The sequence below is a fragment of the Eumetopias jubatus genome, unplaced genomic scaffold, assembly GCF_037043125.1.
Source record: "Eumetopias jubatus isolate StellerSeaLion01/CBP00866 unplaced genomic scaffold, mEumJub1_p1.0 scaffold_6, whole genome shotgun sequence".
Taxonomy (NCBI): domain Eukaryota; kingdom Metazoa; phylum Chordata; class Mammalia; order Carnivora; family Otariidae; genus Eumetopias; species Eumetopias jubatus.
In genome coordinates, this window is record NW_028274812.1 from 105,350,123 (window position 1) to 105,369,573 (window position 19,451).

At 44.2% G+C, this 19,451-nt stretch overlaps 1 protein-coding gene across 5 annotated transcripts in view; it reads right to left on the reverse strand.

Annotated features, from left to right (window-relative positions):
* The window catches only part of RUNX2 (RUNX family transcription factor 2), a 227,880-nt gene extending 211,891 nt beyond the window's left edge, over positions 1-15,989 (reverse strand). For 2 of the 5 annotated variants that reach the window (XM_088023954.1, XM_088023952.1), the window contains exons 1-3: positions 15,103-15,982; positions 6,165-6,321; positions 212-316 (exon numbers count right to left, since the gene is read on the reverse strand). In XM_088023954.1, the coding sequence (XP_087880080.1) occupies positions 212-316; positions 6,165-6,321; positions 15,103-15,474 (634 nt within the window). In that variant the 5' untranslated portion in view covers positions 15,475-15,982. Of the gene's footprint in view, positions 1-211; positions 317-6,164; positions 6,322-13,566; positions 13,924-15,102 lie in introns of those variants that run through there. The other 3 variants (XM_088023951.1, XM_088023953.1, XM_088023955.1) reach the window with 3 other exon arrangements.
* Positions 15,990-19,451: the final 3,462 nt, after the last annotated feature.

Below are 19,451 nucleotides of genomic sequence, written 5' to 3' on the forward strand. Positions count from 1 at the left end.
TTAGCAATTTTGTGGCAAAGTTACAAGTGTAATTTGATCGTCTACTAACTGTGAAGTTCTGCTAACTGTCCCTCGTCAAAATACATGCAGATAGCAAACCTGGCAAAGAAACCGTTTATGTGAAAGTAGCCCTAACTGCTCTGGGACCCTTTCCTCATAGGGTCTCCACACACCCCCTGTTACCATTTCCAATAGGAAGGCAAGTACTTACTTCTGGGTTCCCGGGGTCCATCCACTGTAACTTTAATAGCTCTGTGATAGGTGGCTACTTGGGGAGGATTTGTGAAGACAGTTATGGTCAAGGTGAAACTCTTGCCTGCAGATGTAAAAGGGGAAAATCCACAGTGAATATAAAAAGACAGTCCCGGGGATAACAGAGCAATACAGCTGTCCAGATGGCTCCCGAGCATCTCTGAGGAGGTAATGAAACAAACACAAGAGACGGGACTCCTTGTTCTCAATAAGAGAGCCTCTGACGGCCACTTTACGGAGTGATTAAACTCGTTGAGCCCACAGATCATCTTCATTGCAGTGCTATACAAGAGGGCTCCAACTCCCAAAAAAAAGCCGCTGGGTAGCAACAGTGGTAATGAAAACAAAAACGCTGGTCCACTTGAGGAGGATTCTCTGCCTTCCAGTTCTCTCCAACATCAGGAACACATCCAAACACAGACAATTTTAGAAGTCTTTATTTAGGATTAGGTCGTGACCCCATGAGAGAACAATAGTAAATCACTGTTGATTGTGTTATTTACTTCACATGGCTTTAGCATTTCATTTGCTTAACTGCACTGCAATAAGAAGATGAAAGAGGAAGGTTCTTATGGGAATCATTTTAACAGGAGCCGGTGTCTCCCGTCCTGCCTTAATGTGCCCGAGGTATGATGATTTCATCATTGCTGGAACAAAGTTTTTCCCCTCCCTGCCCACCTCTGCCCTAGCATACATCCTTGCTGTCAAATCCTGAACCAACTCCCTGACAGTGACTTCTTTTTCGCTAAACGTACATGACGTCTCCCAACATAAATAGGAATTGGTGCTTTTAGCCAAGGTTGCGCTTCATTGAAATACGACATCTGATGTTTCAAATTAATGAGCTGAAGGTGATGAATAGAGGTGGGGGAAAGAAGACAGGGAGAAGTTTGGGAGCAGACACGGATGTTGGCCTTCTCCAGAAGAAGATCCCAGAGTCTGTTACACAGACTCACTGACAGTTGTAATCAGTTAGATTTGCAACGGTTAGTCATGTCAGATAGTCAAAACTGCAAACTGTTACAAGACAGGAAAAGGTGGGCGTGAAACAGTGACTCAATAAAACCTTCGTGGCAATCTCAGGCCAGAGCGTGCACTTGGCCTGCTCCTATACCAGACCTTGAAACAGCTCGTTTTGTTTTGCTTTGTTTTTTTGGTCAGAAACTGTTTTTTCCCTTTACTGAAAGCTTAAGGGTATTAAATCAAAACACAAATCTTAAACAATATGTAGCAATGCAGAGTTTAATGCAATCTTTTCAAAGCTTAATGTGGAACAGGTTCTACGCAAGGCTTAATGTAGAACAGGTCTTTGGCTGTCAAATCTAGTGAATGGGTTTTCTTTTCAACCCTGATCATGTAAGTTCCTAAAATATGTTTAAGACACACATCATTTGTTACTCAGTATATACAGTTTTAAGTCTCTTTGGCTATACTTTTCCATGGCCAATATTAAAAAAAAAGAGAAGAGGAGAGGAGAGGGGAGGAAAGGGACAAAACAGAAGTGGGGGAGGGGAGCAGACAGGGAAAGATGAATATTGATTAGAAAACTACTAACTGCCAGCCACTTCATACACATTATCTCATCTAATCCTCTCCAGTTAGGTTCATCACCTGCAGTTCACAAATGAAGAAACTGAAGCCCAGAGAGGCTTAGTAATTTAACCACACAACTAATAAGAGGAAAAAATCAGGGTCTGAATCCGGGTCTTCCAGGCCTTAAAATGAGTGCTCTTCTTTTAAACTTTGTCAGAGAACATTTAAAAAAAATTAATAGATAATTTATTTCCACACGTGTCCCCATCAGCTCTGTAAGACGAAGGAAGAGTAAATATATATCCACTAATGTAGTATCTCGGCCAGGATGATGAAAGCATCTATTCTTAAAGTGTCACTGATAGATCATATTTCATCCATTATAAACTGAATGTTACATGGGTTTAAAGAAATGCAATTGTCTGGTCAGGAACCAGAGGATTTATTATAAACATTAGGGCTAACTGGAAGAAAAAGGCAGCTGACAGTGTGAACGAGTTACAGAAAACTCCAAGTGTACAGAATTGGAGAATAGAAAGCTGCATAGGAAGCCACCGGATCCAGATCAAGACCTCAAAACAATGTAGAGATCTGGAGGAGTGAATAGGCTGAGCCCCGAGACTGAAGGTTAAGTGAGATTAAACCATACAAGATGCCGTTCTGGGTCAGATCAGTGGTCTGTGCGCCAGGACTGCATTTCTCCAAGGGTGGTTCTTGCAAGGCAGCTGTCATCCATGGCACAAACCTTAATAAAGCAAGGATGTGTATGTCTTACTTGTCCTAATGAGCCTAAATAACCTGCTAACGTTATCCTGACTCATGAACTTATCTAAACCGGTTCTGAGAATACTTTTATTTGAGATTTTCACATCTTTCTTCAGATATTAAAAGTCATCAATGCTTCTCCCAAATTCAAATTTTGTTTTATAAAAACAAAAGTCAGTATAAAATTTACCCTATAAGTATAAAGCACCTGAATGTTCAAAGCAGAACCGGTAAAAATTTCTTTTTAAAAGAGGTAGGTTTGGGGGAGAGGAAATTAGTACTTAAAGCATGACTACAGTCTTCTAAAATCAAATCCTGAGGATCAAGATGTACTTTGACAACTAAAATAAAAATTAAGGAGTTTCCCTCTACCTCTTACTGCCCCTTCAGAAGGAACATGAACATATGTTCAAGAAACTTCCAGAAACTACTACCCAACTAAGTAATTGGTTTTTCACCTCATAAATAATAATACATCTCCTAAGTCAAATGTTTCTGTGAGTACTCATGATTTACTTAAATTTTTTTAAAAAACTTTTTCTCAATTCCATTGTTTATTACTTTTCATAAGTGATAAAAATGCTGGCTCCTACTGAGGGAGCTAGCTAGCACTAATGACAACTAATTACACCATCCTTGACTTCATCTAGGAACTAGTTCCAAACTATGTCCTCAAGTCATATATTCTCCCAGATAAATATAGGAACTGTCATTGAAAGACAATCCTAACCTAGCTCGAGAGGCTATCAGGAACCGTCTAATAGGGTGAGACTGCAAGCAAGGATTGTATCTTAGATTGATACAGTACCATGCTCTGTACCCTGTAGGTGCTTAAAACTGCTTGTAGACCACAAGCAGCTTGTTTGATATAAAAAATAAAGAAGCACAGCAAGGAAACTTAAGGACCAAATATTTCTGCTGAAATAGCAAGGAAATACTGTTTAAAATATAAAGGAGAAAAAAGGAAAAAACTAAAAAACTAAAAAACGTAAGCCACTCCTAACTTGATGCAAGTTTCACAGATGCTCTACTTTTAACTCAAAGCACTTTCAAAAGTCATCAGATAACCCATAATGACCAAGTAGTGAAGTGACTCCTTTATACATCTAAAATTGTTTTTCAATTTCTGAGAATTTATCTTTCTACCCCTGAAAAGAAAAAGTGTTAACATTTGAGAAACTTGGTACTCTTTATTGTTTCATGCTTCTCAAAATAGAAAATTATAAATAGCTGGGGGAAAAAAAATACTATGGTAGCGACGTGATGATCCAGACTTCATAAGAGAAATGTAGAAGTGTAAAAATCAGAGAGGAAGCTGGAAGGAGTTTTTTTGTTTTTTTTGTTTTTTTTTTAGAAAACAGGTCAGGTACCCAGGCAGGTTAAAGGGTTTCCTGCCCCTGAAAACCTGACCTTTTTTTTTCCCCCCAAAGAACGGCATCTCTTATCAGTGTTCTCCGTCCCTTTGTCCTCTTCATTTCAGTTTGATATTAGTTTCCTTTCATATCACGTTAATGTCATGATATAAAAATCTATTATTAGTGATAAATCAATTTTTCTTTCTCTCTCCACCCACTCCCCCCCACCCCCAATCTGAGTCTCGAAGACAAGTCTGGACCAATTTCTCCATCCTGCCTCTGGCAGCCGACTAGCATTTCAGATCCTCCACCAAGTCCCGGCTGCTTCAAAGGAAAAATCCTACTTTCTTCAGTTAAGATCATAAGAAATATAGGGGGAGGGGGTCAGCTCTGTTTGGACATAATTACACTTCATCAAAAGAAGCTTTCTTCATCTTCCATGCGTGAAAAGTCTGCAAGCAGTTAAGTCTGTCTTTTTTTTTTTAAATATAAAAATTGCTATTTGGGAAACCAGCCAAAACTCAGAAAGCCAATATAGTAAAACAGTGCACACCCTTTGTTTCTCTTTGAAGTTTCTTAAATAAATATGTTGAGGGTTTACAAAGTACACTATCACTTTGCCATAGTTTCTACTCATATTGATCAGAGAAAAGTTATGCAGCATCTACATAATACAAAAGCAAGGTAAATGGAAACACTAGCTTGACTCTGGAAGGCATAGTGTCCAGTCTTCTAAACACTGAAATTCATTACTCCAATTAAAAACAAAATAACGTTACATAAGAAGAAAAGATGCAATTCAGAGCATGCAGGTAAATCATCATGTTCAAATGTTTCTTGATTCCTACTAGAAAAAAGAGAAACTTTAGTTGTACTGTGGATCTGCACCAGTAAGAGAAAAAAAAAAAAAAAGAATGCACACACTTCACACCTAATCAGTCAACAGTGAGATAGGATGTGTCTTTTTTCCTTTTAATGAAAGTAAACTAAATCTGATGCAGTGATAACCCCTTTAGTTTTGAGTCTACCAGAGGCTCTGAGCCTCATTTTATTTCAGCCTTTCAGTGACAGTATCTCATTAGCATGCATCATTTTTTTTTTTAAGTTAAAAAGTACAGCTTCTTGGCCCTGTTCCTAGAAAGTAAACTAAAACTACTCATCGGAAACAGCCTTGCTTGAATTTCCCTTATCAAGTTTTTACAATGGTAATAATATGACATCTGATCCAAACTAAAGAGCAATTATCGGACATAGTTTAAAAATTGATGCTTCTCATTTCCTAATTCGAACCTGGGTAGAAGTCGTTCCATAGGTCATTCTAACTTATTTCACCTCTGTCCTAAAGTGGTCTATTTTCTCTCTTCTTATCGAGACACTTAAACTGGAAATACTAGATTCAATAAATGCATAAATGAGAATACTTCTTGTGATGGACCATTAAAAGTCTCTCCACAGGAAGGTAAATAAAAGCCAAAATATTGGTTTCCTTAAAGACTATTTTTTTAAAACATTAATCCCCTTTATGAAACAGCTATGAAAACCCTAAAAGAAATTATTTTCTATTTTATGATCTTTTTAAGGACCCCCAATATGTGAATCTGGATGCAGACAGGGGAGACCCTCAAATAATGTGGAAATTATTTAGAGTCTTAATCACTCATCTGTCTAGACTACTCTAGATAGTCATTGTACATACGTAACACATCATTCACTGATTCAAATGAGAAGCCTTTTGTAAAAAACTATGACTTTTTAAAAATAGGTTCTTATTACAAAAGTAAGTTAATTCATACAGAAGTAACCTATGTGCTAAGTGAAGAACTTTGGGCTACGTATTCAGCCTTTAATCACACTGGCTGTCCTTGCTACAACTTAGAGCAAAATTGATATTATCAGGAAATTGATCCAATACATTCCTTTTTCTTTCTTCATTGTCACTCAATTTACTCCATTATTTGGCTCCTCATTATTCAGAACTTGAACCTCCAACTGTTCTCTCGACCTTATGTGCTCACACCCAGTGAAATTAGGGACTAGTTCTCCTGAAAACACTGTTTGAATTTTCAATATCATAAAACAAATGAAAAAAGCCTGAGCACTCAGAAAAACACTCAGCTTCATCTGGACATATTTAAATAAAACCTTCAGCAATTCTGTTCAGTGGAAGAAGGTGCTGATTTGTATACAGACTAGCCTACATTTCATCAGGAGATCCTGATGTGTTTATTCCACTACCAATATTAAAAACCAGAGACCTACCTCTTCCACTCCGGCCCACAAATCTCAGATCGTTGAACCTTGCTACTTGGTTTTTCATAACAGCAGAGGCATTTCGGAGCTCAGCAGAATAATTTTCATCGTTCCCCGCCATGACAGTAACCACAGTTCCATCTGGTACCTCTCCGAGGGCTACCACCTACATAAAACAGGAAACACAGCAGCAATAATGGCACATCAGAAAAGCTTAAAAACTGAGAATATATTCCCATTGCAAACGATGTGTCTTATCAGTATTTAGTGCTCTAGTCCAGTCATGGCAGATAGGAATGAAGCATCTGCATATGGGTCAGGATGCCACTTCAAACAGACCCATGTTTCAGGGTCCACCCATTGCAAAGGCAGGCAAAAGTTTCCTTCATTTGTTGTTGGACCCCTCACAGAATACATGTACATTTTTATTAAATCCCCATGTTAGGTTGTCCACAGGAATTATGCCACAGAAGGAAGGCTGATGCTCCATCTGCAGATTGCATCGTACATATTAAGGCACCGCCTGTCTGCAGCCTGGAGAGCCCCTGAGGTGTGGTCTCATCCAGATCCCAGGCTGAAAAAAAAAAAAAGTCTGGTCTGCTCTACGGGAGAAGACACTGAGGTGAAATCTTAGAGTTCCTGACTATATGGAAGCTTAAATATGGTGTGGTATCCAGCACTACATTTCATCCCCTTACTTTGGGCTACATATTCAGCCTTTAATCACACTGCAAATAATTACTGAAGGCCCACCGGCGGTGGGATAGAGACAAAGCCATCAAGAAACTTCAAGTCTAGGTGCAGAATCAAGGTATATAACGGGCTGAAAATGGTCACTGACGAATGAGTAGTAGAGATAAAAAGTACGCCCTTGGCCAAACTTTAGATTCTGTCTTGTCCCATCTGCCATTTTGAAATGACACAGTTTCCTCCTTCATCTTCAACAGCTAACCTGCAGCAGATTAACTCAGTCAAGTAAGGATCCGGATAATCAGTCTCTGAGGTCCACAAATATTTTCACTGCTCCAAGGCTAGGCGGTCACACTTTTAACCAAGGGCAGCTGACCTGCAAATGGGTGCCTCTTTTTAACAAGAAGGTTGGTAAGGAAATGTTGGTGCAGAGGCTGCACTGTCACACAGACACACTATTCTTGATCCATTACCAAAACTCTGCCCCTTGATCATAGCCTTTTTCTCCACTAACTTCCAGGATCCTATATTCAGATTATTTCCTTTTCTTCCTCATTCCGCTTCCAGATGCCCTTGAGGTGACAAAGCAATGGTTCCAGCTAGAGTAGCCCACTGCTCTCTGAGAATAACGCCCACGTGCACTTGCCCATCTGGCAAATATCTCACTGATCCTTCCTCTAGGCCTGGTGCTGTTCTCTCCTTTGTCGAGATTTCCACAAGGCAAACCTGATCACCCGATTCCAGGCTCCCAGTACAATTTGTACATAATTTCTCATTAAAGCAAGTTTTTTTAGTGTGATAAAACAGACACTATAACTGTGCTTCAGGGCTGAGTTTTCCTCACTCATGAACCCCACCCCTGCCCTCCTCTACAACATACCCTCTGTTCCATGCAGGCAGAACCACCAGCCACACAAAAAACTCATCGCTTGTGGTGGTTGTTGTTGTTGTTTTTGCCCTTGCTTTTCTCTTAGGCTGTTTCTCAATGCCACGCCCGCTTTAGCACTTTGTTACTCGGCTTAAAACCCTATAGCCTTCCTTATAGAACCCACTTCCCCAGCACCCCACTGTACTCAAATGATCCTCATTTCCATGTACATATTTTAGTGATCCATCTACTCCTTTTGATACACTAGTCCAAGGTCACGAGACTCACTCCTAGGAGACTAGATTATATTAGACTGGAAACTACATGAGGGAGGGGCCTTCACTGGTCTTGCTCAACACCATATGCCCAGTGCCCAAACAGTACCTAGCACATAGTAAGTGTTTGATAAATATTTTTTAAATAAATTGAGGCAAGAGCTCCATAAAGAGTGCCGCCTCCCACAGCCAGTAGTCTGTGAGTCTACAGCTAAAACTCCAAGAGAGAGAAACACTTAAAGGCTGAGTCAGCATCCCTCCGTAACAGCAACATGCTGTTGCACCAAACTAGTTTTCTGACAACTTTTTCAGTCGCAGAGAAGAGGGATTCGCCGACTATCCTACTGGTGACTCTATGCAATCTGAGAAGTCTCCCAGGCCAAGCGCAAATCCCTGGAGAACATGATTTCCTCCCTGCATGCTTGATTTGGTGCCTCGAGGGGCTACTGAATAGAGGTAATGTTGTACTCCTACTGGAGACAATATGCTTTTCAATTTTTTGAATTCACAAGGCTAAAAATGTGAACAATTGAAATAATTGACCGTGTTTGGCCAGTACACATCTGCAAGTCTGACATTTTTGTTTTTTACACTCAGCATACTGTGTTTTAGCACCTGGCGTGTGCCTTTTAATATCAAAGTAAAGATGGAACCAGTAAGCACATTAATGAAGGCAGAGAAGTTTGTACTGCTCAAAAGAAAATGAATGTACCAAAAATCAAGAGGCCCCTCTTTTTTCCCACCTTTCTTTTACATCTGCTATGTCACACAAGTAACTTCATCTCCAGAAACCAGGTTTCCAATATAAATTGGAAATATTTTTTGAAGTCTGTATAATGTAGAAGATACTGTACAAGTAGAGTGTAATTACAATGATGTACTTTTTGTTAGATGAGGAGGCTAGCTTCGGTTCTAAGGCTGCTGTGTGCTAAACATGGGCTTTAACTTATAAGCATCCTGAAAGGGTTCAGTTGAACATGTAATTCTTTACTTCATGTCTTGCGATGTTTTTTGGTGTTGTTGAGAGATAAAGGATGACTGCTGATGGGTTTCACTTCTGTTTGGCTAAATTAAAAAAAATAAAGAAATCTGCCCCAATATAAAGATTTTCAAGAGCTCTGGGACATTATTATTTTACTGCATATTTTTAACATAATGGATTTTTTTTTTAGTTAGAAGAAAAGGAAAATTGATTCAATATGGGAAAATATGAAAGAAAAGATCCCTAAGAGTGAAATACACAAATCCACTTTTCTTTGCTTGAGCAGCAGAATAATGACCATGTTAAATATTGGTATGCTTTATGTATTACACTTAATAACAAAACAAATAGGTAATCACAAATTGTGTGTGAGTCTTCTAGGAGGCTTAGAACTTGGCCTAAAAATGAAATGCTCACAGAATGTGGTAACAACTTTTCCTGTTATGGCTGAACTCTATTTTAATGGCTAAATATATTGGTTTTTTTCTACTATTCACGCTACCAAATCAAATGCCTAATGTTTTTCTGAGGAAAAGAAAAGAAGGAGGGAGTACTATATTTGACTTTATATCAATCAGAAGTATAATCATATGTCAGAGGGTTTTAAAAAAGTAGATCTCTGAAGCTAAAAAGTTTCCCTTGGAGATTCTCAACTGTGTTTATCTAAAAGAAAACCAAAAGAATCAAGAAATTTTTACACATTTCATCTGTACCAAACCCAAGCAATGGAAAACATTTTAAGGGGTAGAGAGCAGTCAAAAATCATTCTTTTAACTAGTTAGGAGTAAGTACGCATTAAAAGTTGTTTCCATACTACCCAACACGAAAGTTGCATTCTGCAAAGGATAGTTTGTGATGAAACCTTAACAATTACATTTCTAGGTGTTTTTAAAATACAAAGTCTACCAATTCAAGAAATTTCAGGGAGAAGAAGGAAGTAATTTTGTGTCCTAACATTTCAGAACAGAGAAAGAAGTTCCTTTATTTAGCACACCTCACTAGAACTAGCACCTAAATCACATGATACATAGCTTGTAACAGAATAAAGTAAAAGGATACTTAACCCTACAAACTACTCAAATTTTGTATGAGATTCCTTATGACCAAATCTATGAATTACTCTAAAAGAGCAGCAATACAGAATTAGCTCAGACCCTTAAAATTGTTTTTGTGGTCTTATTGTACAGAAATTAAAATTGCCTTTGACATTTCCATGGACAGAAGTCTAATTTTAACCCATCAATTACTCTTACAGACCAATATCACTTGGCACATTGTACTTGCAGCAAAATTGAAATATAATCTTTTTCAAGATAAAATCTGATCTTTCTTTGGAATAAAAAGATGTAAGGGAGCAATTGCAAAAAGGGAAAATTGTATTCCTATGGTAATTATTTAAATAACTTCAAATAAACTATTAAAAAGTTTAACAAATGCTACAGTTAATTTTTAGAATTTATCCTCGAATTTAGGAAAACCCAACTAAATTGTAGAGAAAAAAATAAATGCAATATAAAATACCATTTCACAATTTTAAAAATATATGTCAAAGAATAATTTGATGGAAATTATTTCAATACAAGCCAGGAATTTATGTACCATGTATCAAGCTGGTTTAGATCATCTAACAATGGATGTTCTGGAATTTTGAAAGGAGACAAACAGCAATGCCAAGTGGAAGAATATAATGAAAGATATCTTAACCATGTCTTTTTCCAAATATAAGTTTTTCTTAAAATTTTTAAATATTTATTTTCTACCTAAAATTGTGTTTCAATTACCTTTTATATATTCAGCCCTAAAATTTTTAACTTTAATTTTTATTGCATTTAACGACATAACAAAAATGTATCTGTCCTCACACAACCTGAAATCTATTGTGATTTACGTAATTTTGCTTAACAATTCATAGTACGCTTAATAAGGTTTTAATAGGTTTAATAATCTGTTTTCCTTTGTTTGGGTGTAATTACATTCAAAAAGACACAAACATAAAACCTGATCATTATATACATTAGGAAAAGACATCTCACTAATGTCAAATATTTATTAGTTGCATACTTGTTTTTGAAGAGGAAAATGGCCAGTGATGTTGAAAAAATTATTTTCAAATAGAAATTGCTCCATCATTTTGAAACCCTACTTATGACAAATACTGAAAGGTATCATCAAACATACAGAATTAACTATGAGTAATAGATCATATATCTAAAAATGTGTTTTCTTTCTTTAACATTGCCAGAAAAACATATGATACTGGTAAATATATAGTCCAGTGTTCCCTAACTTAAAACAGCACAATAGCCTTGCACCACTTTTAGTTTTAAAACATACATCTGGACTTAGAATTTCTGCATAGTGTTTCAGCTTGAAGCTATTTAAAGCAACTGAGTTATAAACCCTGAACACCAGGCTTCATGGTGGAAATACTGACAGACCCTAACTATAAGGGTGCTACTGGATGCAAGGTTGACATGTTCTCTCCCTATTTCTACCAGACCATTAACTAATGAACTGGATTTGCAAACTGCTTTTTGGGTTTGTTTGTTTTGTTTTGTTTTTTGTCATGAGAATTATCTAAGACAGAAAGGGCATGGGGAATCCTCTAATAGTATCCCTTAACTATTTTAAGCTTTCAGTGAGATACACCTGAAAGAAATGTTAAAAATATTTATTTCCATTTCCTTGACACCTGGAAGAACTGAACATTACAAAACTGTAGACCTTTGTTAAAAATATAATACTAATAAACAACTTTGCATATTTTAAAACATACTAGTTGTTTTTGCATTTTTACATGCCGAGTATAAACAAATTATAAGTATTCTTGAATAATCCCTGAACAAGAGCAGATGAACAACACTAATACGTTACTTATGTCTTAATATAACACATTGTCAATATCATCTTGAAGCATTATTTTAAAATAACACATCAAAACACCATATATTAAATTCAGTTCTGATGCTCTAGAGTGCTGAGTTCAGGGTCACAGACATAAAATATGGGCTCAATAAATACTGTATTGATTTGAATCCCAGATTTCTCAACAATTAAATTCTGTGTGTTTGTGTTTTTAAATACATTTACCTATTATCTACCCAACAACCCTATAACTTACTTTGTACATGGCTTTAAACATGATAGCCAAATTGTGGTCACCACTTCTAAAACTGAGACTTCTTCATATTATTTCTTCATTGCATATGTATTTGATTATGTTACAAGGGTGTAGAAAGTCTACTGATCTCAGGCTTTTATCTCAAAAGAAAGGTAAAGAGAGATTGTTTTTACTAACATTCAGATGAAAACAATAAAAAATGTTGTCAAAATCTGAATGTTCCAAATCTCTACACATCTTTTTCAGCAGAGACAAAATTTATACACTGAGTGGATCTCAGCAATCACCATCTGTCTGAATTTTCTTAAATACAGGTATGGGGGTAGAAGGACACAGCGAATCAAGTCTTAAATTAACTCAATTTATTTTTTGATTAATATGAATTAAAATACTTAATTTAATATGGCCATGTATAATCTATGGTTTTGTTTACTGGTTAAAAGTAAAATTGCTCTGTAATTGACAATAAAGGGTGATTAATAGCAAAGAAAACAATTTATTTTCAAAATAATTTTAAAACGGTGGTAATGAGAAAACCTAAAGATTACCAAAATATCTGAGAATAGCTCAAACGAAACTGCATTCTATCTTTACGACAAAAAGATCATTTCTATCCAAAATACCAAGGCTCAAAATCAATACACCACCATAAACGTAGGAGAATATTTCAAGACAGTTATACCTTAAACATGATTAGCAGAAGAAAAAGAATGTAGAATACCAAACATCCAAATGATATCTTTTAAAACGTAGGCAACTACTCTTTTATTTTCATATATCCTGACTTGGAATGCCTAACGTGGCATTTTTTAAACAAAATACCTTCGTATTTGTATTTGCTGTTTTCATCCAGGTTTTTTGTTTGGTTTTGAGGGGTTTTGGGTGGGGGGGAGGGAAACAAATTTCCACCCTTCGCTTAAGGCGAATTAGAATGTTCTGGGCCCAGGGACAATGACCATCGTAAAAGATATCTCGTGTGGAAATTCACATTTCTAGAATTCACATACATTCTGAGCTTTTCGTATTTCAAGGAGGAAAACCTTAACCTACAAAATCGGTGGTTTATAAAAGGAGAAATGGGACGGTTAAAACACACACACACACACACACACACACACACATATACACACACACACTTCTTGAACCTACTGCAAAATGAAACCTGCCCCAGAATGCAACATCCCCTTTCCTGAACAATTCATTCTGATTTCTGTTCTGATACAAGACCCAGCTAGATAACCAGCTCTAATTGACCTGGACTCCTCTTTCTTTCCACCCCACCCACACACGGAATCTGAATTGGTGTGTGGGGTGGAGGGTGATCCACAACTGGGAACTGCCAGTGGCCTGTAGGAGCTTGGCCCCAGGGTTCACAGTGGAGGAACTGGCACGATTCCTCCCTCCTCTCCCCACCTCGCCAGGCCTCGCTTACCCTGCTCTCCACAGATCCCAGAACCCAGAGGACCCAGGCCCACCTTCAGAAGTCCAGAGGCCAGACAGGGCCGGAAGCGTCTTCCCGGGAGTGCTCTTCTCCCTGTCTGGCTCACCGCCCCCTCCATCCCCGGGCGTCCAGTCCCGCGAGTAGGGACTGCCCGGGAGCCCGTTTCCCCATCAAGCCAGTGCCTGCCGGGCCCTGGGGGCTCCCCGTCTCCCCCTGGCGAGGGCCGCCCCGGGAAACCTAGACCGCTCTATGGAGACCCGCCGTGCTACTGCGAGAGGCTGCAGACCCTGCACTCTCAACCTGCCAAGCCGCTGCCTGCGGCTCCGGCTGCCGACACCCGCCCTCCAACTAACGGGCCGGCCGGGCGGGCGGGCGGAGGCCGCGGTGTGCGGGGAGCGCTCTCAGGCCTCGGGGGTCGCTCCTCCGCGCCCAGGCCACCGGCCGGAGCCTCCCACGACCTTTCAGAAGCAGGAGGCCCCTTAGTGACTCAAGTCCTTTAAAAGTACCAATAAGAGAAATCCGCAAACTTTCACCTCCTTTTTCAAAGCGAGCGAGCCAAAGACATTTCACAGGTTCCCCTTATCCCTCCCAGGTGGGGTGAGGCGGGGAGCTGGGTCCCGGCTCCCAGAGGCGTCCCGAGCCCCCGCCCCCTCCACTGGCCACCTCCCCGCACGCGAGGGTCCAGCGCCCGGGACTCCGGGGCTCCCCCGCCTCGGGGCGCGCGGCGACCCTGGCGGCCCCGCCTTCCTCGCGGTAACGGGAACTGGCGCGGGTCTGCGAGCCGAGCAGACGCCCCCGTCCTGTCTCCCCCTCACTAGCTCCCAGAGTCCCTAGGTTTGCCCGGGACCCTCTCGGACACCGGTTATGCGGCCCGCGCGCCGCAGCCGGCACCCGGCGCCCCGCCCCGGACGCTAACGCCCGGCGCCGGCACCCCACGAACACCGGCCCCCGAGCCCGGGAGGGGCCGGGACCGCCGAGGCTCAGGCGGGTTAGAGAAGGGGGCGCCAAGCCGGGCGGAGGGGCGTCCGCCTGGGAGGGGAGAGGGTAGTAGCGCGCGGGACCCCAGGGAGGGGCGGTGCCGGCAGCCCGCGCTGCAGGGCGGGTGCGTCTGCCCAGCCCGGAGAACGCGGGACTCCGGGGGGAGAAGGCCGGGGCTCCTCATCCTGGGGAAATGGGGGCAGGGTGGAATAAGCCCGGGTGGCGGCGCCCAGAGTGGGCACCGAGGGGCTCCTAGGGGGAGGGGAGACCGCTCAGAGGAGTGGGTGAGAACGCTGGCCGGGAGGCTTGAGGGGTAATGAAAGGATAAAGGGGTAAGGGGCTGAGGCGGAGGCTGCGGGCACAGGTGGGAGAGGGAAGGATCTGCGCGGGGTCACCGCGTCCCGAGCCCGCCGAGGGATCCGGAGGAAGAGGGCCAGTGGGGGGGGGGGGCACGGGGGATCCCTCGGGTCAGAGCCACCAAGGTAGGAGGCCTCAAAGGCCGTCGGGGCCCCGGCCCCCGCGGGCATGGAGACGCCGGCGGGCAGGTCCCGCGGCGCCCGGCCGGGGGCGGGGGGCGGCCGCAGCTTCTTACCTTGAAGGCCACGGGCAGGGTCTTGTTGCAGCGCCAGTGCGAGGGCAGCACAGAGCACAGGAAGTTGGGGCTGTCGGTGCGGACGAGCTCGGCCGGGTGGTCAGCGATGATCTCCACCATGGTGCGGTTGTCGTGCGGCGGCCGCAACCGGGGCACGGCGGCCGCCGCTGCCGCCGCCGCCGCCGCCGCCGCCGCCGCCGCCTCCTGCTGCTGCTGCTGCTGCTGCTGCTGTTGCTGCTGCTGTTGCTGCTGCTGTTGCTGCTGCTGTTGCGCAGCCACCACCGGGCTCACGTCGCTCATCTTGCCGGGCTGCAGGCTGCTGGAGGGAGGGCTGAAGCGCCGGCTGGTGCTCGGATCTACGGGAATACGCATCACAACAGCCACAAGTTAGCGAAGTGGCCGGGGGAGGGGGAGGAGGGTGGAAATGAGGGGCGAGGAGGAGGAAATTGGGGGGGTGGAGGCGAGACGGGGGGAAAGGGGATGGAGGTGATGGGGCCGAGGAGGTGAGAAATCAAGTTCGGTGAAGCCGACTGCCGGGAGGAGTCTGACGGGGGCCGGCGGTGACGATGCGGAGCGGTCGGGTTGGCGGGTTGGGAGACCCGGGAGGCACAGATCTGGCCGGAGCCTTTGGAACGCCCGCGGTGGCCGCTGAGAACCGGCGCGGGGATGTGTGTGGCCTGGGGAGGCAGGGGGCTTCAGTTTGCAGCTTGGAGTGGGGTCCCTTGGGGCACCGCGTCCTGGGTGCGCTGGCGCCCCCTCCCAGGTCGAGTCCAGCGATGGATCGGAGTGGGTTCAGCAGTCCAGCCCCGCGGCCAGCATAGCCGCGCGCTGCCCGCCACCACCGCGCCGCGCGCGCAGCTACCCAGCTGCCCGCGTCCGCGCCGCCGCCCGCCCTCCCGCGCTGCTGCCGCCGCCTCCTCCGCGGCGGCCTCCGCTCCCCCCGCGCCGGCGGCACGCTCAGATTGCTCCCGCGGCGGCTGCCAGCCCGGCTCCTCGGCTCCGCTCCTTCCTTTCCTTTCTCCTCTTCTGGCCTTCTCACGGCCACCACTTCGCATCCAGTCCCTCCTGCTATTTGCAAAGCTCCCCTGACCCTCGCGCGTCGAGGTGCCAGGAGGCAAGTCGCGGGCAGCGGATCTCGAGGCAACGGATCTCGAGCCTGCGAATCGCAGCCGCTGCCGCCGCCCGCCGGCCGAGAGCAGGAGACCCCGGACGCAGCGCGCAGCTTCCGAAGCCGGAGAGGCGGCTCGGGTCAAGGGGAATCTCGCCTGATCGCGTCCTCTCGCTTCTCCCCCCGACCCAGGACAAGGAACCCCGTCTTGGTCGCACGAGGTTGAAGCTGAGACGCTAGAGAGGCGCGGGCTGAACTGACTGTCGTTATTTTTCGTTGTAACTTCAGGAGAGGAGGAAGGAAAATTCTTGAGCGTCTGTGCTGACTTCTCGACACTCTTCACCCTTCCCCCACCCCACCCCCCCACCTCTGCCGGAGCGGCTCCCAGGGAAAAAATGACTTTGCAGGGTTTGGGTGCTTTTTTGTCTTAAGTGACACAAAAAAATGGGGTGGAGGGGACACTTGTCAAATAGTTTTTAGAAACTCAAGTGGGTGGCTGGACACTTTTTCCTTCTATATTCAAACTTGTTCCTAGAGAACAAGGATGAGCTTTTTTTTTTTTTAGAAACTGGAAAACTGTCAGTTGGATGATTAAAATAAGTTGCAAAAACCTTGCTGGGGAAAAACCCCAGCAGTTTTCCATGAATTTCAATCTTTTATTAAGTCTATTCTGCATCTAAAACTACGTCTAATGCCTTAACTTTCTTCCCCACCACTCCCGGGGGAAAAAAATAAAAATACAAAATAAAATAACCAAAATGCTTCATTGGCTATTTATTTATGTATTTATTTCCCAATGTGGGTTAAGAAAGCGACTTTGGATCCCCCAAAAAGTTGTGGTCGAGAGGATGAAGGAGCGCGGAAAAAAAGCGGCAGTTTTACCTAAAATGTGGTTTTTGGAGGCTGGGATTTCTAATGATTAGGTTTTTGTGGTTTATATAGACACGACTCTGGCTAAGGCGATCATTACGCTGATGAGAGTCAGAAGCACGTGGGTGTCTCTGACCAGCCTCAAACTCCGAACCTTCAAAACAAAACAATGTGCGGCGCCCGCAGAAGCCGGGAAATCCGCTTGAGGCCATTGCACCCCCAAAAGGGGGACACGGGGCCCTTTCCCCTCCTTGTTGGGTACTGCTACGTTCCTTGCTTACTGTCAAACTCCTTTAAATCTCTCAAAGCTTGAAAACGTGTTTGCAAAAACAATCAGTTGCCAAAGTCTCAAAGATTCGTAATAGGGTAGCTGACACTATAAGTGATTTTATAAAAATAAATGAAAAAATTATAACGCTTCGCCCTCGGAGTATTAAGGAATAAAGATGAGTCATCACTCATCCCCCCCCCATTTTATTTAAAACAATTCACGTGCCCGTTTATTGGCGTTTTTTACTGCTCACTCAGCGCAAATGCCTCTGTCACCCTGGTAGCGACCTGCCACGACCCTCCCCTGCCAGTTTTTAAAGCCTTGCTCCCAGTCGCTGAGTCTGCGCACGGGGTCTGCGCCTTTGAAGGAGCTTGGAAAGGCTTCGAGGGCGTGGGGGCGCGGAAGAGGGAACCTGGTACCAGTTACGGACTCCGGAGCCCATTTCCAGCGCACAGTGAACGTGGAGGGCTGTAGTATGTGACTGGGACAAGAGGATTGCCCTTTAAAGAGAGGCGCGGGCGACAGAGGGTCCTCCAACCGCAGGAGCGGACGTGGGGGGCCGAGGTGCTTAGGCGTGCGCCCTCGCGGGGGTCACCACGGGGCTCGGGGGGGGGGGGGGAAACACCGCTCTGTCCTTCCTCTTAGGGGCTTCATTTTTACCCTCTCTTTATCCATTCGCTACTCCCCGCCTCCCTCGTGCGTCTTACCCTTTCCCAGTTTTCGCTCCACGTTCCCGCCTCTCCCCAAAATCCCCCCACAGACGCACGCCGCCTTGCCGCGCCCCTCCCGCCTCCTCGGCCTCCGCACGGCCGCTGGCCACCCGGGGTGACCCATTCTGCAACCCCCGCGACGGTACCCGCTCCCCAGCCTACTCCTCGCCCCTGGCCTCCTGGCCTCTGGACCCGGGCGCCGAGGGTTTGCGAGAGAACCCACTTATCGCGACGAACTGGCGGCGCAGCGAGGAACTGAGCTGTCCCGTGCGCGTGCGATTTTTAATTATCTTTTCCGTCACAGGGGAGAGCTCTAACCCCGGGCACCGCCGCGCCGCCTGCGCGCACAGGGTCGAGTCTTCCCCAGCCGCAAGCGGCCGTAAGCCCTCCAAAAAAAAGAGCGAGACCACACTCCATCCATTACTCTACCTTACACACCCGCGCACACACACTCGGACACACACTCTCGCACAGCCACACGCTGACACTCAGGTACACCACACACACACACACACACACACACACACACACACACACACAGGCTTGCTTGCTTTATGTTGGTTTGGTTTGATTTGGTTTGGTTGTCTTTTCGCGGGGCGGTTCTATTTTGGGCATGTTGTACCACTGTCTAACAAAAATCTCTCACTTGTTTTGTTTGGGTTTTAAATGTGTAGGGGCTACAAAGGAGGGGAAAAGCGTCAGGAACTGGATCATTTCTGTGTTCAAAGGGAGAGAGGAGTTCAGTGACTACCATATAGTAGGTGATGTGCCACCTTCTCTGGGGCTGTCCTCCTCCTCCCAGGAAGTCCACCGAACAGGGAATTCCCAGAAAATTTGAAGACCCTAAGTCAATATTTCAAATATAGGCGACCAGATGGGCTTTCTCAAAGACGAAATTCTAGGGCACTTTGAATTTAAGTAATCATGTTGGGGAATTTTCCTTTCTTTCTCCATCTCTGTCCTGCCCTGTCTTTGTTTTCCCGGGAGGATAGTGAAATATGCAGTCCTCAGTGGTTGGGTGCCCTCACTGGGGATTTTAAGGACGGTTTAATCAATGGTGAATTCTTTATTTTAATTAATCATGTCCAGTGATTTAGCTTTTATAGACTTCCTTGGGTATCTTCCCTCCATTTTACATTTCAGTTGAACTAATATAAGCAGCTCTTGGAAGTTCCTGGTCTTGGATCCCTTAAAATATCCTACAGTTATTTATAATGTGGAAATGAAATTTTCCACTGAATACCCTAACATTGGTTCAGGTATCTGGCACAGCAGATTTTCAGTCTTTCAAAAATATCCTCTTGCTGAACATTCACACTTTCAGCTGGAACCCACTGAGCCTGGAACTGATGATGTCTTGGCTCAGAGCGTTTTACTTAAAGGAAGAAAA